Source organism: Sycon ciliatum, chromosome 11 (genome assembly GCF_964019385.1).
Source record: "Sycon ciliatum chromosome 11, ocSycCili1.1, whole genome shotgun sequence".
NCBI classification, from domain to species: Eukaryota; Metazoa; Porifera; class Calcarea; order Leucosolenida; family Sycettidae; genus Sycon; species Sycon ciliatum.
Genome location: NC_088653.1, coordinates 18,121,789 through 18,145,388, shown reverse-complemented (window position 1 = coordinate 18,145,388; position 23,600 = coordinate 18,121,789). Strand labels below are relative to the sequence as shown.

The 23,600-nt window shown below is 49.2% G+C and overlaps 2 protein-coding genes across 2 annotated transcripts; both read left to right on the top strand.

The window, feature by feature from the left end:
- The first annotated feature begins 2,723 nt into the window (after positions 1-2,723).
- Positions 2,724-3,476, top strand: LOC135827152 (uncharacterized). The gene has a single exon (XM_065339678.1). It carries the CDS (start codon positions 2,724-2,726, stop codon positions 3,474-3,476), a length of 753 nt encoding a protein of 250 aa, XP_065195750.1.
- A 1,540-nt stretch (positions 3,477-5,016) lies between these two features.
- Positions 5,017-16,670, top strand: LOC135827474 (mucin-5AC-like; the record flags this gene model as incomplete). The annotated part of the gene is given in 3 exon segments (XM_065339965.1): positions 5,017-5,262; positions 6,606-6,818; positions 13,460-16,670. Coding segments are annotated over 3 exon segments (3,422 nt in total), but the record flags the coding sequence as incomplete, so codon positions are not given.
- Between the last annotated feature and the right edge of the window lie 6,930 nt (positions 16,671-23,600).

Genomic DNA, 23,600 nt, shown 5'->3' with positions numbered 1-23,600 from the left:
CTGTACCGCCAGATAGGCATGCCCCTGGCATGTTTCTTGGCAGCGTCGATGCCGGACGCGACCCTTGGTCTGTGTCGGTGGAAGTCAACAATTCCCCAGTCACGATGAAGATCGACACCGGAGCCGATGTCTCTGTAATTCCAGCAAGTGTATTCCGCCTGTTAGATGTGCAGGCCCTGCGACCCAGTCGTCGTACCCTGATGTCTGCTAACTCAAGCGTCCTCGACGTAGCTGGCGTGTTTGACGCAATGGTATCACATGCGGGCAAGTCGTCTCGACAAGAGATTTTCGTTGTCAACAACCTCAAGCAGGCCCTCCTAGGACGCCCTGCAATAGTCGCCTTGGACCTCCTGGACGTCAAGGCTGACATCTCTGAAGTATCGAGCGGTATTCGCGACACCGCGACAGCACGAGCTGCATACCGCGATTTGTTCAAACCTCTCGGCAGGATCACTGGAGAGCCTCACTGCATTCGCCTCGAAGAAGGCGCCAAACCATTTGCTCTGTCCTGCCCGCGCGACAATGTGGCAATACCGTTAATGCCGATTGTGAAAGCGGAGCTTGAGAAGATGGAAAAGCAAGGCGTCATCGTCCCTGTCGATGAACCAACTGATTGGTGTGCTGGCCTTGTTGTTGTCGCCAAACCTGAAGGGGAGGCAGTCCGTCTGTGCGTTGACTACACACGTCTCAACCAACACGTTCGTCGTGAGCAGTTTGTCTTGCCGGCGGTAGACCACACGCTGGGTCAGTTGGGCGGTGCCAAGTATTTCACAAGGCTTGACGCCAACTCTGGGTTTTACCAAGTGCCCTTGGCCAAGGAATCCCAGAAGTTGACCACGTTTATCACCCCGTTTGGGCGTTTCATGTTCACGCGTCTACCATTCGGTATTTGTTCGGCTCCCGAACATTTTCAGAAACGAATGGCTCGGATCTTGAACAGTGTGGTTGGTACCGCATGTCAGATGGACGACGCTCTAGTGTTTGGTAGCACTGAAGAAGAACATGATAACCGGCTGCACCAGGTGCTACAATGGCTCAGCGACAACGGCGTCACACTCAACCCGGACAAATGTCTCTTCAAAGTCACTTCTGCCAAGTTCTTGGGTCATATCATCGACCAAGACGGCATCCACTCTGATCCCCAGAAGGTGCAGGGCATTCAAGACTTCACGCCATGCCAGGATGTCTCGGATGTGAGAAGCTTTCTCGGCCTCGTCAACCAGCTTGGCAAGTTCTCTCCCTCACTTGCTTCCGTCTCACAGCCGATCCGCGACCTTCTCAAGAAAGGCAATGCTTGGTCCTGGGGATCCTCTCAGCAATCGGCATTTGAAGAGATTAAGGCTCTTCTGTCGTGTACGCCTGTTCTTGCTCTGTACTCTCCCGAGTACCCAACTATTGTCTCTGCAGACGCCTCGAGCTATGGTCTCGGTGCCGTTATCAAGCAGCAACAGCCGTCCGGCGATTGGAAACCCGTATCATTCCAGTCTCGTGCACTACTGCCGGCAGAGCATCGCTATGCTCAAATAGAAAAAAGAAGCTCTTGGCCTCACCTGGGCTTGCAACCGATTCTCAGATTACCTCATCGGTAAGGCCCTCATCAGACTACGTACATAGAAAATCCAGTACAAAGTCACATAAAACCTAAAAGGCAACATTTTTCCATGCCTGCATTCAGACTACACATTTTACATGCAATATACAGGCAACCTTTGACCCTACGAAATTGCGCAAGGGGCCTGGGATGTGTGAAAGCAGCGGACAGTCGTACCCGGGTACAAAGTTCGTACAACTGCCTGGTGAAAGTACGATAAATGCAGGAAAGTTGCCTTGTACAAGGGTTGGCACCCTGCCTGAAAGGATTGGACAGCTTTTTAGGCTTCCCGCCAGATTCCTGTTGTTGTCTTGGAAACTTCTATGTAAATGTGACTTATAGGCTGTTTTGTACCTAGTCTGAAGCGGGCCTAAGAGATTCACGCTGGAAACCGATCACAAGCCTCTGGTGCCCCTGTTCAGCACTAGTGCTCTCGACTCTATCCCTCCACGTGTACTTCGGTTCAGGCTCAACCTGATGCGATTTGATTTCGACATCGTACACATCCCTGGCAAAGATCTAATCGTTGCTGATGCCTTATCTAGGTCACCTGCGTCGCGTCCTCTGTCCGCTGATGACGTCCGCCTCCTCGACGACGCAGAAGCTTTTCTCGACAGTGTGGTTTCTCATCTCCCTGCGTCCGATGCAAGACTGAGTGAGATTCAACACCAGCAGGCTCAAGACCCAGTGTGTCAACATCTTGTGCAGTACACTCTGTCCGGTTGGCCAAGCTTACAGTCTGCTCCAGTGTCCGTTAAGCCCTACTACGCATCCCGGCAGTCATTCTGTATCACAGATGGCCTGCTCCTGTACGGTTCCAGAATCGTCATCCCGGACCAGCTCCATCTAGAAGTCCTCCAGCAGCTCCATGCTGGTCACCTCGGCATCACGAAGACCCGCGAAAGGGCTCACCAGTCAGTTTGGTGGCCAGGTCTAAGCGCCCAGTTGGCTGATATCGTGTCCAATTGCCAAGCCTGCGCTCGTGACAAGCCAACGCCAATGGAGCCCCTGATATCCTTTACGTCTTCCTGAGTTCCCGTGGCAGGAATTCGCTGCCGATTTCATGCAGTTTCAAGGCTCTCAGTACCTAGTTGTCGTTGACTACTACTCCCGATGGATCGAGCTTGCTCAGATGTCCCGTACTTCTGCAGCTTCTCTCATCACGCAACTGAAGTCCATGTCTGCGCGTCACGGCAATCCAAATGTGTTTGTTTCGGACAATGGTCCCCCATTCACAAGTGCAGAGGTTTCAGCATGGCTTCAAGAGCAAGGAACCACCCAGCGCACGAGCAGCCCTCTTTATCCGCAAGGCAACGGCTTAGTGGAACGCGCAGTGCAGACCCTAAAGCATTTGCTGGTGAGGGGAGGTGATCCGTATGTTGCTCTGCAGAGCTATCGTGCCAGTCCACTAGCACATGGCTTCAGTCCTGCGGAGCTCCTCATGGGCCGCCGCATCCAGACGCGTTTACCCATGTCGGCAGACGTTCGACGGCCACACCTCGTAGATCGCACAGCGTTTGCCGCTAAAGACGCCTCTCTGAAGTCCCGGCAAGCGTCGGATTTCAACTCCCGCCATCGCGCTCTCGATGCTCCGCCACTGGTCCCGGGTATCCCTGTCTTTGTTCCGGATAGGAAAGAGCCTGGTATTGTCACTGCTGAGCATTCCACCAGGTCGCTTATCGTGGAGACGCCGTCCGGTTCGGTTCTCCGCCGAAACCGCAGTGCCCTCATCGTCGATCCGCCTGCAGGTCCTGCTAACGCTGTGGACAATGGTGAGCCAGCGTCACCCGTCCAACGTCCATCTCCAGCTACCCCCGACCCGGAGCGTTCCGGTAGAGTTACCCGTTCTGGACGTGCCGTTCATACTCCTATCAGATTCCGTTAATCATTTAGCGTTACTCTTTCGTCTTCAGCATTATTCCTGTTTTGCTAACTTATCGCTCTCTTGCTGCGCGCCCTGAAAGGGGAGATGCTGTAATATCTGGACTCTATTATGCGTACACTTATGACTGTATGCGTTGCATGCTGTCTGTACGTCACACAGGCCGTTTCCCGTAGGCCAGAACTTTGATGTGCTTCACTGGCTCGGGACTTCTCTGGTTTTTCACTTACCTACTGGTTGTGCATTTCTTGCTCCTCATTAGTTTACTCGTCCATGTCTCCTTGTCCACATTGAGAATAATACTACATCCCTCTCTCTCTCTCTCCCTCTCTCTCTCCCTGTGGACGAGAGGACGAGTGCAAATCTGAGAACGCCACCCCAGCATGTGCCACGAAAACTTGCCTGATTTCCCAGCGCTTGTGTGCGAGCACGCATTGGATCCACTCAGGTTAACTCCGGCCGATCAGACTTTTCATAACTTCACCTGCCGGCGGGATGCACTGCCGTCGTGTAAATCACCTCTAAAGGCCGATTCACAATACAACTTTCTGCGACACGACATGCGACTTGCGACACATGCGACGAGCTGCGACAGCGACACACGGTTCACAATATTCTTCATGTTTGCGACATACTCATGCACAAGTAGTACTATGCACGTGCACTGCATGTGCACCCAGGGTCGAAACTGTACTCCATTTGTGTATGTCGCGTGTCGCATGTCGCCAAAGTTGAACTTTCTTCAACTTCTGCGACAGGTGCATTGCGACAGCTTGCGACAGCTCGCGGCAGGCAATTTCTTGTCGCAACTGTCGCAAATCGCGTGTCGCGTCGCCGAAAGTTGTATTGTGAATCGCCCTTTAGATGGGATTTAGCTCTGGGCATGGAGATACTGTCATTATTGCCGCAGTCATTACTCTCGGTGTTGACTTTGAACTCGGACATCTCTTATCCGGGCACCTTGGGACCGAGCACCGCCCGTATCTCAGATTTGCCCGTATCTGGGGATAACTCATCTATCATGTATCGTACCATTTTTTTGAAGAAGTTTATTTGACACGTATTGCACATGTTCGGGATACAAAAAGAATCCTGATAAAAGTGTGTTTGGTACACAGGTACGAGGTTAGCAGTGACAAATAAGCACTTGCGCATACAGAAAAAAAAGTTCAAACCCTCAAATTCGAAGCATTTTGCGACAGAAACTCAAGCTGAAGATGCCCGGTAGAGAGACTAGCGTGTATCTGAGGCGTCCGGAAAAGAGACGTTCGAATGTATTTGTATTGTCCTGTGCTTGTGGTATCTCTTACAGCAGCGGGGCAAAGTTCTATTTTACATGTGCTGTTCTGTGCTTGTGGTATCTTACAACGGGGCAAAGTTCTGTGTACATGAGATGTACTGTTCTGTGCTCGTGGTGTATCTTAAATACAGCAGCGAGGCAAAGTTCTGTGTCTTTGCTTCTGGTATCTTTAAATCAGCACAATGCTCTATAAATATGCGTGTAGATGATTGTATTGTTCTGTGCTTGCGGTATCTCTTACAGGAGCGGCGGGGCAAAGCTCTAACCTGTACGACCGGACTAGCAGGAGTCCAGTGCCGAGCACTTCACACACGCCCGGACACGCGTCTCCCGGGAGTTGTCATGATGGCCAAATCACCCCTAACCCAGGGTCGCGGCGATCGACGTATCACTCCGCCACGGGCTCTCCCTTGAGTCACCAGAGCAACTTGACAGCCAGGAGCGATGCCAGTGAGCAGTACGATCTTCCTGAGAGAGGACACGCGTGTTGTAAGTGTGTGGGTCGTGTTGTGCAGTTGTGCTCCGTGAACTCCGACCCAGTTCAAATGTGGTGCCCGGAGTACATAATATGTGGCACCCAGAGTAAATATGTGGCGCCCAGAGTACATATGTGGCACCCAGAGTACATATGTGGCACCCAGAGTACATATGTGGCACCCAGAGTACATATGTGGCACCCACAGTACATATGTGGCACCCACAGTACATATGTGGTGCCCAGAGTACATATATGGCACCCAGAGTACATATGTGGCACCCTCAACTTGCATAGCCCGTGATGTCGTGCGAATGCGGCTGGACGTACACACACAGTCCTGCAATCAGAACAGATCCAGGGCGCCAGTTTAGCGGCTCTATGTCAGATTTCACCGAGCATAACTGCAGTGTAGCGCTCTCATGTATGACTGACTCCCTACAATTACCCAGCTGCTAACCTCTGTCCCGGTCAGTGGGAGCTTTGACGTTGGTTTCATTGGCTGTGCCGTAAAGCTCGAGCTGAAATCCTGAAGTCAAAATGCTTGGCTTGGATGTTATGCATATACCACGTGGTTTTCAAACACAGCATGGTTCTTGTGGGCCGGCCCGGATGTCCTTATTCTCCAGGTTGACGGTATTGGCGTATAGTGCAAAAGTCATAATAATAATTGTGACTTTAGCAGCCAAGCACTAAATCTACTGAATTAACGAGAAGAAACCTGTTGTTAAAATATGAAACGTTAGACAGTTAGTTATAACTCGTGACATGTTGTCCTTATTCTTGTATTAAGCTGTGTTCACAACTGGCGCGTGTACGCGTGAAACCACGCGTTTGTGCGTATTTTTGCTGGCTTTTGGGGCGCCATGCGTATGGAAACGCGCCGAAATGGAAATTCCAACATGTTGGAATTTTCAGCGCGTATCAGGCGCGTACCAGCGCACATTCACTGGTGGGGTCAAAAAATTCGTACTCGAAGGTGTCGCACGCGCTGAATACGACTCGAATTGCTGTTTTTATAGAAAGCCTGAACGCGCGTTTGGACACGCATGAACCGCAAGCGTACCGCGTCCACGCGCCAGTTGTGAACGCAGCTTTACCCGCCAGTTGTGAACACAGCTTTACCGTTGGACAGAAGTCGATACGAGTACTTTTCTCTCATAGGTCGGTGTTGAGCAATGAGAAAAAATGATAATCTGTGTTGAGCGGCGAGAAAGAATGCTAATCGTTAGGCTTTGGACACGTTAACTGGGCCACTTTACTCATCTTTAGGAAATGGTTAATGTTACACCTCGTTAGAATAATGGCTTTTACAGTGCTAGTACATCCGTTCTTTGCTTTTTCTTCCATCTGGCAGCCCCTCACTCTGACCATTACCAGCATGCGAACAGAGCTCTGATGTTGAGCAACTCACCCACATCGACACATTCGTCGTCTCCCTGTAGGCCGTTGTCACCAAGTTCAATGTATCACTCATCGGCAAATTCTGCTTTAAGTCCCCATGGCAACGCGGCGATGAGGAGTGATGTCGGAGAGCAGTATGATGTTGCTGAGAGGGGACATGCTTATAGTAAGTGCCGATGTGTGTGTGTGCGTGCGTGTGTGCGTGCGTGTGTGTGTGTGTCAGAGTCTGAGTCTGAGTGTCTGTGTCTGTGCATGCACATGTTTGTGTGTGTTTGAGCGTGCACGCACGCATGCACTTGCATGTTGGCGTGTGTGTTTGGCGGGGCCGGTTGGGCGCGAATGTAGCTGTGAGTTTCAACTGTAGAACGGGTAATTTTAGCCACGTAAAAACCCTAGCGAATTTAGCGATCGACTCATTTTCGCTGAAGTTTCAAATCGCTAATCCGTTGAGACATTAGTAGTGCACTGGTGATCTGTGAGTACAATGCAGTACTACATCATAGTACAGTCAGTATCGCCTATAGCGTTGGTGTTTGATTTTGAGAATTTTATCACTATAAGCGATATATCACTATGACCGATACTGCATGCAATGTATGCGAGTGGGGTGTCCAACGACTCAGGGCGCCGTGCACATACGCACGGCATAGCTGGCCACAGATCATGTCACACAACATGAGCATTTCCTCACGATGGAGGCATATTTGGCAACTTGTACAAGCAGAACTCACCAAACAACACTGGACAAGTTAGTTCTTCACGAAGAAGTAACACCCTGTTCTCCTCTGACACCACTTGATTTTACATCAATCACTATAATCGATGCAAAAATAATGTAACAAAGGTCTTTTGAAAGAAGAATTTGATCACTATTTGATCACTATAGGCGATATATTACTATAGACGATTATTACTATACGCGATAACTGTGTATACTTAGTTATGGCAAATGAAAATGAATTTGAGAAATTGATCACTATATCCGCTATATTACTATAGCCGCCAACCTTATAGGCGATACGTACTGTACATTGTAGTAGTAAGTAGTAATATTAGTACTAGTACAGTCAACTTCGCTAATAACGACTGCGGATATAACGACAAATCGCCGGAATAACGACAGACTTTCCATGCCCAGAGCAAAGTCCATTCTACCTGTAGTACATATAATGAGACTTCGGGTATAACGACACTTCGCGAATAAGGACACTTTTCTGATGCCCGGCCGAATGTCGTTATACGCAAAGTTGACTGTAGTCTAGCTCTGCAGTCGTGGCAAGTGAAATCCGACACTTGCCATAGGGGACAGCGCCACAAATGGTCATCAATGATGTAATGCACTGCACCGGGTTTGTACTATAGAGCCGTATCAAGAATACATAACCCCCCAGAGTGTGCAACGCCTGATCCAGCTCTGCAAAGGGTCTTGGTCGAGCGGAATCGGATCTTTGCGTCATTATACCGTACACCTCTGAGGGGAACCCGGGGAGTCGCGGGTACTCTCAGATCAAAAACAACGGTGCCCTGCCTCGAGACCGGCCTTGCGCTGGTGTGGAGTGTACGCATGACATCAGAAGATCCGATTCCGCTCGACCAAGACCCTATGCAGAACTGGATCGGCGTTGCACACTCTGGGGGGTTATGTACTCTTGGCCGTATGTATCCCAAACAGATCGAAAGGTCACAGTGTGGATACACGCAGTTCACAAACATAGCACACATAATAGGCCATTCACACGACGTGTGACCAAGATAACACTTGCAAACAGTGAGCCAGTTCACACGGTGCTGGGCAAACTTTGCAAGCCTTGCACTCGTCAATGTATCCATAGTGATCTCCTGAAAATGCCGGGAAATTTGATATTTTGAACTTTCCATTTTCCTTTTGAATTCTTCTTCGAGGAAAATCATTCCTTTCGATTTGGTAGTTCGTTTTGATTGGTTGTCACCTTGTTTGAAGAATGGCAGCTTCGAGTATGTTGGCTCTGCTGGCTATGCAGTCGCAAAGTGATGTTCTCTCTCGTAGAGGATCGATTGCGGGCAAATTTAATGCAACCCGAAGGAGATGGCAATCGAGGGATATTCTCCCAACTCCATGGAGTCCATCAAGACGACCACATGTGGTATCACATGACGACCACATGTGGTATCACATGACGACCACATGTGGTATCGCTCCAGTCTGTAGCTCTACTGGATGCATTTGACTCCTCGCGTCGTGAAAGGCGATTCTGGACTGCTCACCTAGAGGGTGAGAACAATGTGGAACATGGGAAATCGAGGTGAATGGCAGCTGGGCGCGTCTCGGGATTCTCTATCCAGACGTGGAGGAGAGCCGATTTTATCAGCGCTACAGGGTGAACAAGCCCACCTTCAAGAACATCGTCGACAAACTGGGACCTGCGTTGGTGTAGCAAGACACTACTAACATGCGGCAGTCTATCAGCCCACCCAAACGTCTGGCAATTTTCCTGCATTGGATGGCGCAGGGGTGTGAGTTCCACCAACTGGCAACGGAGTATCGTGTGGGGACATCGACGGTCCACAAGATTGTTCACGACATCCTGCCTCTGATCTGCGATATGGCTCGTGATGAAATCGTGTTCCCTACCTCTGCAGAGTCACTGCAAATGACAATGAGAGGGTTTGAAAATCTCTCTGGCCTTCCCGGGTGTGCTGGTGCCATCGACGGCACATTCACGCATATTTGCAAACCGGTCTCATATGGCGATGCTTACTTTTCCCACAAGCAGTGTCCCGCTATTCTCGTTCTGGCGTGTGTGAACAGTGCTGGCCTCATAACCTACACAAGTGCTGAACTGCCGGGGTCAGTTGGTGACGCGTCGGCATACAACAACAGTGCGCTGAGGGAGAACATCAGCAGTGGAGAGTGGCTCTCGGGTGTGTCGACACCAGTGCGCGGTGCGCAAGTTTCTGCGTACATTTTTGGAGATGGTGCATTCGCATTTTCTAAACAACTGATGAAGTGCTACACCAATCGTCCTCCGCAGCAGCAGACTGAGGAGCAACGCCGTTTCAACTTCTGCCTTTTTCGTACGAGGAGAGTTGTCGAGAGCGCCTTTGGACGACTGAAAGCTCGATGGCGTGTTGTGTGCCGCAACTTCATCCGAGATCCAGTGTTTGCCGCAGATGTCGCCATTGCAGCTTGTGTTTTGCACAACGTCTGCGAACGTTCAGCTTGTCCGTTCGACAATGAGTGGCTTGTGGACGTCGGTGACGTCAACGGTGAGCCCCATGAAGGCGAAGGTGATCCAGTTGAAGAACAAGAACAGCACGATACTCATACAGCAGAACAGCTACGGTCATTGCTAGCAGATCATGTATCTGCCACCAACCGGTACTGATAATGATTCTGGTCAACTAACTTTGCCACAATCGTAATAAATCCTTTTTGTCGATACTGATCAGCTTTGTCACACAGTGTTGTGAAGGTCATAAATAATTGTTGTTTGTGCATGTTTCATATTAGTCTGTCCTGCTTGGAAGCGGACGGATTTTTCCAACCGTGCTGCGACCCACAGTTAATTGGGAACTCGAGGCCTGGCATGAGTAAAACATGGATGTGGCAAATGGGATTTAGGTCTTTGGCCTCTGGTTGGTGGATCTGATCTATCCTCCCCCACCGTTTAGGAGCCGCATCTGACGCCTGATCATGGGGTGGTGGCGTCCCACGGAAGCGGAACAGTGGTTCTTGACCAGGGAGGTGTACGACTCCTTGTTCTTGACCTGCCCGGTACGCGAACCCGTCGAATTTTGTTTTGTTTTTGTTGTTGTCATGTACACTGATGTCATGATGCTCAAGCACTGTCTTGTAGCACTCGCACATGAGCTAATTTCTTGATTTACCCGCTTCTCGACTCTTTTGTGTTTGACTTGTCTTTGTGCGGCCATCAGTAATTCAGTTCTTCCAAAACTTTACTGCGCGTGGAATTTGAAATAGTTACTCTACAAGTAGCAGTGTGCTTATGAGAACCCGAACACCATGCAGTTGGATATGTGCAGAATGTTTGTGCGTGGTGGCGTTCATCAATTGGCTCTCCCACTGAAGTTACACACACACACACACACACACACACACACAGGGAACAGAGGGTACGGGTACCTTATTATCACACCGTAATACTCATTCACAGTGTGAGCAGATTACGCCCATGATTAACGAACAACTCAAATATTTTTTTGTGAATTCGGTACTCCCTATACAAAACCGTGGATAAGAGTTCACGTATACATTATCTGTACGGAAGAGAAGTATGCATGTAGCAGACACGCACGGGGTCAAAACAAATTTCAGTTTATTGAAAAGTGTATACAGAGAAATGAGAACAATAGCGAATAATAATATAGAATAACATAAAACAATATCGTTGAACGTATTGACGAGTCGGCTACAAATTGTACTTCTGCATGAGCGCAGCCATAAACGCAGCATTGCTTTGTTGTCTGCTGCAAGGCCTGCGCGTGCCGTTGTTGACCCTCTCTTCCAGTGCTGTCATGACCGCTATGTCTTCGCGTCGCCTTTCTGATTATACTTTTTCCTTCTCAGCATCGCGCTTGTCCAAGTAGGCAGCCCACTGGGTCTGCATGTTGACCTCATGCTCGAACTGCCTTGACTGCAGCTCAAGGTTGATGTCCTTGAGCTCCCGCTAGAAAGCGACCTGGCTCTCGCCTTTGCGGCCTGTCCCCTGTGCTACAGGTTATTTGGCAGCAACTGTTCGTTGAGGGGTCTCCGGCAGCTCAGTGACGTCGGTCTCTGCAAGTACGGCACTGTCGCCAACAGAGGCAGTTGATGCGGATTGTACTACTGGCGTTGAAGGTAGGCTGATGCAGCTATTGTCATCATCAGCGTCCCAAACGGCATCACTGCTGGTGCTTCTGCTGGTATCGCCGCTGGCGCTGCTGCTGGCTACGCCAAATAGGGCATCGTCCAGCTGTTGGCGCTGGCTGACATACGGCAAAAGGCGCTTGGGGGGAGGCCCTAGATCAGGTGACGGTGGTCGTGACCAGCATTGCTGCAGTACGGGTGTCGGGACTGATGAAGACGAGGGCCCATCCGGCACGGGCACCACCTCAGGTGCGCGCCTTTCGCTCACAGCCACCTCTCTGCAACTTCTGGGACCCCACGTTGGGTGGTCTTTGAAACACTTGTGGAAGGTACGGAAGTTACTCCACTGCGAGTATGCGGCTTCCAGGTCGACACTTTCCTCCACATTGTCATTGTCACTATCGTGCCTGGAGCCGGTCTGCTTCCGGAAGTGCTTGCGGTACAGGTCCCTGCCCTTCACCTTCGCACTGTCCACCTTGTTCGATACTTGGGACGCATTGTATCGCTCCACCGAGCCAATGTCTGCAAGGTAGTCGTTCAGGCTCTTGACAACTTCGGCAACTTTCTTCGTTTTTGATATCATCTTCTTGTCATTCTTCGCAAGCATCTCACCCCAGAGCTCGAGGAACTTCTTCTCGGCATCGCTGGAAAAAACTACTTTTGGCATGTTTGCTTCTGATCGGATATCAACTTCTCGTCAACTGCTCAGAAGGCACTTCAGAATGGAAAGAGAACACTTCAGGAACACTTCAAGGTACTTGCCAACAACAGGACACACTTTGTGGCGCGCACGTTCACCAACAGTTCACCAACGGTCGCTTCAGAATGGAAGAAAAACACTTGGAAGCACTTGTCAAAAAAACGGAAGGACAACATTTGCAGCGCGCACTTTCACCTACACTTCACAATAGTTCACCAATGGTCACTTTTGCTCACTTTTGCTCACTTTTGCTCACTTTTGCTGGCGTGCAAAGTATAATCGCGAGCAAAAGGGCCTCGGCCAAGATAAAAAAATCTGTTGCTCGCGTGTGTCCAAGTTTATCGTATCCGAGTACATATCCTTGGAAACGGTACGATAAAAGTGGGCTTGCCCGTCGTGTGAATGGCCTTCAAGGAGTGTTGGTATCCAGTGCTCATTCATTTTTGCCAGCACCTTTTGAACCTTGACTGTGAACCTTGACTGTGATGATCATACGAGTAGATCTACCGAGTACGAGTTCTGTCATGAGACAGATAAAGTGGTATGTAACACATGTACTGTACGTATGCAGGGGCTGCAGACTGCATGGTGCAGTCCCTCATGCTAAGTGTCGGATTTCACTTGCCACAACTGTAGTAAAGCAATTATTTAAAAAAATAAAAAATAAAAAAAATAAATTATCGTGTCCGTTCCCGAAGGGAGCTCACGACGGCCGCTAACACCCGGTAAACCCTAGCAATTATTAACACATGTTTTATGTTTTATGATGTTCTCTCGTACTAGCACTCATAGCACTAGTACACGGTAGTGATGGTTTGTACATACAGTAGTAGAAGGCAGTATCAAAATGTGTACAATGAAGAAAAATGCAAATCGCTAAAAAAAAACCGTCGCCAACCGGTAGACAATGGGAAAACGCTAAAATTAGTAGTCGCTAGACTTTTACCCGTTCTACAGTACACGCCTGAGCAATCTGTTGAGAAAACCAAGCGGACAGTGGATTTAGACATTATCAGATTATGACCCTAACGACCTGGTGACTGCCAAGAGTCAAGACAAAACTGCAGAAAACAAGCCAAATTATTTTTCTTCTTGTCTCGAGTGGGAAATTTTGCATATCTACAAAATATGTCCGTGCTAATGAACAGCATTCCATCTCTAGGCTGTTTGCAAGATTGAACTGGCAAACTCAATGCCGACTTGTTAGCTTCTCTTGCCATGCTGTTTGTTTCCCTGCATTCTCCTTGGTGCTCCCCTGCAGATGCATCGCTGTCTTTGATGGAGAGCAGCGCCTCGCCGACACCCAGCCCCGCGCCGACACCCAGCCCCGCGCCGAGTAGGCTGTCGTTCCTGAGCAACTCGTCCGGCGGAACGGTATTCATGCAGGGCGGTGGTACGGTCCACAAACCCAGCGGTGACGACGACGGTGTGTATGCCGAAGCACATAGCGTGTTCGTCGTGGACGCCTCGGCCAGCACCGGCGACGGCAGCAACAGCCGTCTGGCATCGTCCGGCATCACCCGCGATGCCGGCGAGCGCAGCAGCGCGGATGCAGGTGTAGCGTCACCATGGCATGCCGACCCGGCTTCGTCGTGTGGCATATACACGAAGGCAGAGAGAGCCTTCACCACCACCACCACCGACGTCGTGAGTAGCATGTCTGCAAGCAGCCTGAGTAGATCAATGTCGCACCGCCACAGCGTAAAGCGCAAGCTCTTGATGTCAATGGACAGCCAGGTATCCTACTGTCAGACATTTCCGCTCGAGAACCGCCTGGAGGAGTGCACCGACAGCGGACAAGAAGACTTCTACGACGTAGCCTACAAGGACGTCTGCAGTACCGTCACTTCCGACAATAGCAGATGCACAGGTAATCAAGCGCCTGATACCAAGGAGACACCGGCGACCACTCGCGACAGCGAATGCGAAGATGCATACACTTACTGTTTCCACGACGACGAGATGGCAGCGGACAGAGTTGGTGCCCTGGGTAGCCGTGACATGGGTCCTCGGTCGCTCAGGTCCAAGTACAGGAGAACAAGTACCATAGCACAGGCGAAGGGTTCGTTCTCCGCGCTCGAGGAAACGACGGAAACCACTCCGGATGATGCCTCTTCTGGCCGTGCATCCACCGAAAGCTCAGCAACCGTACCCGTGGAAACTGTACCCATGGCAGCTACTGACTACAGCGCATGGGGCGATGAGATCTATCAGGCTGTGGACGGTGGAGATGTGCCGTCGGGAAGCCACGGCAGCAGAGCTCACATGCCAGCAGCTGCATCACGTCTCGACCATGTGCACAATGTGGCGAGAACGGACAGCTGGAAACATTTAAGACGGATGTCGAGTAGAAGCGGCACGAAGGTGAAGGGTGGTGGCGGCAGCGGTAGTGGTGGTGGAGGTAGAGTTGCCATGACAGACTTTGAGCACGCCAATTGCATGTCAGATGGACTGTATGCCGATACAGATGGCATGACATCTCCGAGTTGTGAGAGAGCTGGTCGAAGCAGTCGCGACAGTGAACTAAGCGACCCCAGTCAGGATTGGGTGGACTCTAGCGTTGGTCCACAAGACAGACAGGAGGGCGCCAGGGTCCGCAAGAGCCTCTCAATGCGCAGTCTCTCCATCAGGGTGCAAGGAGTGGGCCGGATCAGGTCAGCAACAGCAATGCCCTCTCAAGACCTCGGTGGCGACCGTTGGCCAGGCAATGATGCATTTGACAAGCAAGCCTTCACCTCCGCCTCCAAGCCAAAGAGCTGCCATAGATCATCGGTACCCGGTGCCGGTAGCAACAGTAGCAGCAGCAGTAGCAAGGATCCCGGTCGCATGTCAATGCCAAACGCGATCAGGAGCGTCATGCGAGGCATGAGACAGCTCGCCATGCCTGCAAAGCACGATATGCCCGCCTTGCAGGAACATTCACACACGTTCTACAGCCATCTTGACCGCTTCGAACCCAGCATTCCGATGTCAGCACAACATAACACTCCTCAGCTTCTTCAAGCACAGGATAAGCTGCCGACTGACCCGAAGACCAGCGGCGACAGCAGCAGTGAAGTCATCAATCAACATCTTGCAGCCAACCAGCAATACAGTCGTTTAGATGCGGCTGGGCGCTGTGAGGAAGTGGAGGGAGACTACAATACGCTGTCCAACGTCAAGACGAGTAGTTCACTTCACAACACCAAGCTGTCAGATTCGATTTTCAAACAAGATGCGTATCACGAGCTGGGTAAGGCAGTGTCAATGAATGTCGATTGTAACCCCATGGTTGACAATGCTGTGTATGAGCAGTACTGCCGCAGAGGGAACACCGGTGGAGACATGCGCGCCGCTGTCAATGGATTGGAAGAGACAATCGCGAAAAGAAACTTGATGTCCGAAAACGTTCTGTACGAACAGGGGCGGTTTGACAGTGATGCTGGCAGCAATGATGCTATGGCTTCGAAACAGACAATTGCCAAACGTAACTCAATGTCTGATAACATTCGGTACGAACAGCAATGGCTTGATAGAGATGCTGGCAATGATGTTATGGCTTCTAAAGAGAATGCCGCAAAGCGTAACTCAATGTCTGATAACATTCTGTACGAACAGAGCCAACTTGACAGAGATGCTGGCAATGATGATATGGCTTCCAACGAGAATGTCGCAAAGTGTAACTCAATGTCTGATAACATTCTGTACGAACAGAGACAACTTGACAGAGATGCTGGCAATGATGATATGGCTTCCAACGAGAATGTCGCACAGTGTAACTCAATGTCTGATAACATTCTGTACGAACAGAGACAACTTGACAGGGATGCTGGCAATGATGCTCTGGCTTCGAAAGAGACAATTGCCAAGCGAAACTCAATGTCTGACAATATGTTGTGCGAACAGAGACAGCTTGAGAGTGAAGTTAGCAGTGATGTGATGGCTTTGAACGAGACAATTGGCAAGCGTAACTCGACGTGTGATAACGTCCTTTCCGGACAGAGACAACTGCACAGTGATGCTGGAAATGATGTTATGGCTTCGAAAGAGAATGGCGCGAGACTTAACTCGATGACTGACAATATTCTGTATGAACAGCAGCAGCGACTGGACAGTGAGACCGGCAAGGACGAATACAGTGCTGTCTTTGAGCCAGCGTGCGACCATGATAGGTTTCTGAACATTGCTGGCCCCGGTAGGCAGCAGCAGGATTCCGCAGAGGCCCAGCACTCCACTATTTGTTAGCCCAGTGTGCAGCAAGCTACCATCTTGAGTGACCTCTTCGCAGCCCACCTAGCTTGTAGCGTGTGCCAGACAGAAATGACCGCTAGATGAGTAATCTGATGAATCTGTAACGGGAGTCATCCCTGACGAGATTGGCATGGACTTCATATCTGGAGTGTTCGTCGTCTGAACCTCAATACTCCCATGCAGGCGATCATCTGCCTCCCTGCTCCGCATCCCAGCAACTGTTTGGCCGATCAGACAGGAAATCCCCCCCCCCCCCACTCATGCACATGCACGCACACACACACACACACACACACACACACACACGCACACACACACCACCTGCCTCCCTGCTCCGCATCCTAGCAACTGCTGAGCCAATTAGATTAGACAAGCCCCCCCCCCTCATTAACACACACACACACACACACCATCTGCCTCCCTGCTCCGCATCCCAGCAACTGCTGGGCCAATTAGATTAGACAAGCCCCCCCCCCCCCTCATTAATACACACACCATTAACCATGCTCTTCTTTTTTTCAACCGCCCAAATAACCCCGTGTTTGTTGATTTGATGAAGTAAAATAATCATAATAATAGTAACCATAGCATGCAATCCCATACCATACCATGATAGCATTATGCAAACCATCTCTCTGCCAGGACCCTACAAATCCTATTGGCGCACCGCCTCCTTCCGTTCCGTGGAAATGTATATTAATGTTTGATATCAAAGACTAACCATATGCTCCCATGAAATCACCGTTATCCCCGTAGCTATGCAAAAGACGTTACTTCAGTAACGTCTGGCGCTAGCCAGGGTCCACACGGCGTTAATCCCGTGTTTGTGTGTTTGTGCCGTCGGCATGCCTGGCGCTATCCCGTACCGTACCATCAAAGATACACTATTCAAATAGGGCTTTCAAATGCAAGATCGTGACGTGAAGCAACTTCGAAGAATGAGTATGTATGCAAAGTGTACCGGGGAACGCATGCAGAGCGATAGTGAGGCTCGAATCCTCGGTTATGTCTTGAAAAAAACTAGGAGAAATGAAAAATTTATAACATCCCTATCATCGGCCTATGCTTTTTTTTCCTAGGTCATCACGGTGGTAGACGGTGTTGGATCACCCTCGAATGCAAAGAGAAAGTTACCCAATAAATTCTGCCTAAAGCTGTGTTCACAACTGGCGCGTGTACGCGTGAAACCACGCGTTTGTGCGTATTTTTGCTGGCTTTGGGGCGCCATGCGTATGGAAACGCGCCGAAATGGAAATTCCAACATGTTGGAAATTTCAGCGTGTATCAGGCGCGTACCAGCAGCGTACATGCCAGTCACTTTGACTTAGAGGATGAAGGCCGCAGACATCACGCAACTACGCTACTTGTTTGACATGTATTTACTGTGTATTTTATACCAAAAATATTGTTGAAAACCCAGAATCGATTTTCTTGTTCCTATCATCAGTGGGAAAAAATACGGAACTAAAGGATACAACCAAAGAAACTGAAGGGTGCGCACTCTTATGTTATTTCTATAACTTAGAACCTTCCAAGTTGGAAGGCTGTTGGAGTGCGCATCCAAGATATGCTAGAGCTGTTAGCCAGTTAGTTGTAGAACGTCAGTACCGTCGGTCAGTGTCGTGCAATGTTATCGCATGAGCTGATTGTTTAGTAACTGGTGGTGTTAGTGGACAGTATAGCGTAACTTGTAGTTCCTTGGTCTTTTTCTTTTGTGTAAATTAAACCGTGGCTCTCCATCTGAGCTATATGTAGGAAGGAAAAAACATTATGGATACGAGTTAAGAGTAACTCTCCATCACTGTAACATATCCGTATCCATAATGTTTTTTGTTCCTTCCTACAATTATTTATGGCTCAACAACCGAGTTTCAAATATACATAATTATACTTATTTATTTATGCAAAAGAAAAAGACCTTGGCTCTCCATCTGAGTCCATTTATTTATTTACTTATTTATTCACCATCTCCTGGCTGGTCGTAATTAGACCGTGCCAATATTAATAAGAAGTTGGTTGGTAGGTTAGCACTATCCGCAGCACCCTAGTCACGGGTAGAGTGAGGCCTTGGATTGGTGGTTTTACAGTGGCGCTGACGACAGTCATTAGCCATGGTTGGCTATAAAAAAAACCGCAATCGCCACGCAAAGTGGTCATTGGCTACCCCAGCCATGTATTGCTTGGAATAAAATAAAAAAAAAATAAAAAAAATTGGTGACAGGGTCAGAGGTGAAACTGCATTTAATAATTTTAATTACTTCTCCGAAATATAATTTTCTGGCTGGATGTGTTCGCAAAAAAGACTACTGTTCGGCCAGAGCTGAGAGTGCATGGGCCGAACAACATCGCACGTAGGTGACATAAGAGGGAAGGAAAAAAATCACTATTACTCTATCAGTGCAAGGCTCGCATATGCAGTATTGGGATTTTGGGACACTATAATCAGTGACCAAGAGTGCATAAGACCCGTACCCCAGCTTATTCATTATTTATTTTATTTCTCTTGCTTAGTATACATGTACATGTGCCCGTGAGTTGTGCGACGAGAGACGAAGAAGTACAGTGTACCAGCATCCGTAAAAAATAATTATCCTACCAGGGCCGTCCGTCTCTCTTGCGACCATCTGAACCATATCGGCCGGGTCTAGGCCTGGCTCGGACCCTCTCTGTTCTAGACTAGGGAGCAGGGGCCCCTTTTTTTGTACTGGACGTCTTCCTTCGTTGTTGTTCGACACAATGCGTCCTCCGCCTAGTAACAATTACAGTCAAGTGATCATGTGATCCAACATGTGATCATGTGATCCAACATGCATGTATGCCATGTGCGAGTACATAATTGAACCCATCCAGCACCTCTCCATGACGTCTGGCGAGCAGCTGGCACGGCAGTTATGCCAATGCAGCGTCATCTGACTCATCCCTCGTGACACAATAATGACAACCAGTCACCCACCGAGTCACTGGTGCCAGTGGTGGCAGGCATCAGCGCCTCGCGCCTCCTCATAGCCGTGGTTTCCTATTATAAACTCTGCAATCGCCACGCAAAGTGGTAATTGGCTACCCCAGCCCAGTATTGCTTGGAATAAAACAAAACAAAAATTACTTGAGTAATAATAATATCATTCCGTTCCGTGGTTGATGGCGTACTAGGCTCCAGGAGTAAGCGGATTATGCAGGCATAATATTTGGCATAATCAGGTCCTTTTTGAGAAGGAGCATAAAATGGCATTCGAAAAACAATGGCAGATGCCCAATGAGGCTGTTGTACACAACTGCTATTGAAGCCTGAAGGCATAATTTTGGCATAATCAGGTCCTTTTTGAGAAGTTGAGTATCACCTCCACCACTACAGTGCGCTGTCAGCCGACTAGACCCTCCTGCACACAACCATCACTACTGCGAGGACACTTCCGTAGACGATAATCATATTGATAACTTGTATTCCTCCAGACAGCTCTTTCGCTAATACATAGCTCATCAGTGAAGGTAGATGTTAAAATTAATGATTACAATGTATGAGACCAAACTGCTACTATTTAGGGTTTTCCGAGAAGGAGCATGAAATGGCATCCGAAAGACAAGGGCAGATGCCGAAAGGCGGGCTAACGCCCCTACATGGCTACTTCCCCTTGTCTAACCCCCAAGACGAAAATAATGACAGTAGCAGACTGGCCGAAATTTAAAAAAAAGAAAAAAAAAGGCCAATGCTCAATGAAGCTGTTATGTACCTGTAGACACTATTTTTACAGGACCATACATAGCGCTTCTTGTCCATTTGGAATAACATTTTAGCAGCCACTATAGGACATCTCCCAAAAGTTCAGCGTTTGCTTGTGAACTTGGTATTCCTCTTGCATTATTATTGTCTTGTACTTCTACAAAGCTCCCAGTCCACATCATGACAATGGTCTGAGTTCTTTTTTTTAGGACGATAATCTGTTCTTTTGGTCTTTTTGGTGTGAAGCATAACAAGCATAATTGGCTGTTTTCTCGAGCATTCTGCGAGCATCCGCTAGAACATAATCTGGTCATTTCCCGAGCATAATCCGCTTACACTAGCCCCTGGTGGATCATTAGATACTTTTCCTGGTATGTTTCATGTAGGCTTTCTATGTGCATGTGGATAAAGAAATGGAGCAGAATTGAAGTGCCTACAATAAGGCTTGTTGGCCAATTTCACTGCTTTTCGAGCAGAATCTGCCAATTTATCGATAAGGGCTAGGGACCGGCGGATTCTGCTCGAAAAGCAGTGAAATTGGCAGAACCATACAAACCTTATGGCGGGCAATTCCTTGAATTCTGCTCCATTATTTTATCCACATACCAAACATGCATGAAACTTACCAGAAAATGTACCGAATTCGGCCAAGTTTTCTGCCGGCAGAATCTGCCCGGACCCTAATAAGGGCTAACACTGCCTCCATCCTTTTTGTGTTGATGACATTGGTGTACATGTACATGTACATGATGACAGTCGTAACTGCATGACATTGTAATCATTGTCTCGGTCCTTTCAGGCTATATTATTATTACACCCACGCTTCTCATCATTACGCTGCTACGCGTTGATTGTTGTTGTTGTTGTTGTTGTAGAAGTTTATTTAACGTCGCACCACAAACAGGCGATTTCGCCTCCTTTGATACATGTGGACGACAGAAGGAATGAGAGAGAGAGAGGGGGGGGGGACAGAAGTATGGAGAGAGGAAGGGTAGAAATAAATAAGCAATCAACCTCAGGGCTACACCAAAGCAAAAACGGAATGGGAACATACTATATACAAAATAGCTTCATACATATATTGCAAAACACGTTTACTATTCTTCAGTCCGCTATACCAAAGAAACACACTAGCCGAAAAGCATTCAAACGGAGCCATGATGGGCTTTTAGCAGGGCACAGAACTGAAGGTGGCTGGGCTCGGAACGGAGATCAGGCGGGAGCTGGTTCCACAGGACTGCGCCGATGAACTGCATGGTCGCTCGACCCGCAGGACCGAGCCAAAATAGTACTCGAACGAGGTGATGTGCTGCTCCCCGAGTGCGGTCACCAGTAACTCTCACGAAGAAGCTGGTGAAGAGGGAGCTAGCTCGGGAGAACAGACAACGACGGACAAAGATGAGGAGCTTAATGTTAAACATGTCCTCCAGGGTGGTGAGGCGGAGCTGTTCAAAGATCGGGCTCGTGCGCGTCACGGTGGCAGACCGAAGAAGCCGCGGATAGCGCACTTCGTTAGACGTGTGAGGGGCTCCATGTTGCCAATTTGAAGTGACAGATAAAAGGCGTTGGAAGCGTACGACAACCTACCCTGGATCATCGACCTGTAAAACAGGATCTTTGACGCCAGGGTGAGGCTTCGGCGGCTCCGCCACAGCGCGCCTACTGACTTCCGCACCTGCTGGATTGTGTGATTGACGTGAGGCTCCCAGGAGAGCTGCCCATCTACCATTACGCCCAGGTACCGGCGTTGATTGATCTGGATTCTCGCCTACAAGGCTACATCTATCCTTCTATCCAGTCTACCACTGTACACAGTCTGTACACTGACAATCAGTTATTCTGTTCTTCCATCACCCTCGCCCCCCCCCCCCCCCCCTCCCGCCGCCTGCCCCGATCGATCTTTGTTTTGTGCATTGCATAACGCAGCCCCATATGGCCATGGCCCATACTGTGCGACCAGTCGTGTCAGTCGAGTCAAAACCTTTGAGTTTGAGGTTTTCTTTTCCAGTCGCATTGGTCACAGGCACTCCTAGGTCCTATCGTGCCTGTCTGGCTCCTGTGTTCTGCTGAATGTGAGTGCTGGGCGAAAAGCGCTCACTGATTCGATGACGGTGCAGAGGTGGTATCGCGGAGGAAGAATGTCTGTGTACGTTTCATGTCACTTTCATCACAATTAATTTTTCCGCCGATATGCTGTATAAAATTAATAATATTAACATCGTTATGCTTGTGGGAGCAAACCCATCGTTATGCTTCGTCACATTATCACCATGACATGTACTGGTTTGAGAATTAATGGTACGAAAGGCCTCATGATCCCTCATCAGATTTTCAACTGGCTTCGTTTCTTCGTGTGCTAAACCCTCCACTTTCACTTTTCATCACTCCGACCTTTGATCTGAGGCTGACAAGTGACAGGGAGCGTCTTGACGTGAGATTCTTCATGCAGATCTGTGCGACTACTGTATGCTGCAGTGGCCAGCATTGTACATCCACATGTAGATCTACAAAAAGACGACTGTATACTCTACATGCAGCATGCAGTGGGCCAGTGGACAAAAATAAAAATAAAAAAATTTCACGGTTCGCGTGAGACTCGGCTGAAAGCCGAGTTTTCCGCATCCGCCGTGGGAACGCCACCACCCTCTAGGATCAAAGGCGCAGGGCCAGTGGACAAGTGATTGAACAAACTAACTAACTTACTTGTGCAGTCCACCATAATCATCTGTAATCCACGGACCATAGGTCCGGACCAGAGGGCATAGTACATAAAATAATAATGCGGTGTTACTCGCGCTGTCTGCACAGGAATCCAGCCGGTGTCTACCGACTGACTCTGCAACACTGCGCGCACGTGCTCTGTGTCGCCAGCAGGACAGTCAAGAATGCAATCCCAGATCCTGTTGTAAGACTGAAATTCGATCTCATGGAAAAAAAATAGCGCCGGGCGCTGCGCGGTCCTAGCACCACACGCACTACTCCTGTGCACTCGAACGCGGCGCTACTTTTTACTGGCCAGGACTGTTCAGACACCATGGACACTAGTGCTAGTAGTGGTAGTACTGCGGTCGATGTTCTACGCATGCAGGTTGATCTACGTACAATCATAGAGTTGAATTATGCCGTCTACCATGCATAGATCTACGGCATAATTATACAGTACCATGGTCTGCATGGTCTATGGATTTCTCAGACGTTTCGCTCACACAGACAGAGCTAGACTAGAGTGACACTGATGACGCTGAAGTCTAGGTATGAAATCATCCGTCAATCTGTTGTGCGCCTGCCGTGCCCCACGCCACGGCCCACCACCGGTCACCATTCACCAAGTCACTGTTACTGCGCTGCGCTCATAGTCATACAACATACGAGTAGATCTACATTGGGGGATACGCACACGGGCGATGACAAGCCAAAAAATAATCTTCTTCTCGGATTCTACTTCCAGCTAGCT

Excerpts from the sequence above, each read along its gene's own strand:
- LOC135827152 (XM_065339678.1), top strand. The coding sequence starts at position 2,724 with ATGTCCCGTACTTCTGCAGCTTCTCTCATCACGCAACTGAAGTCCATG.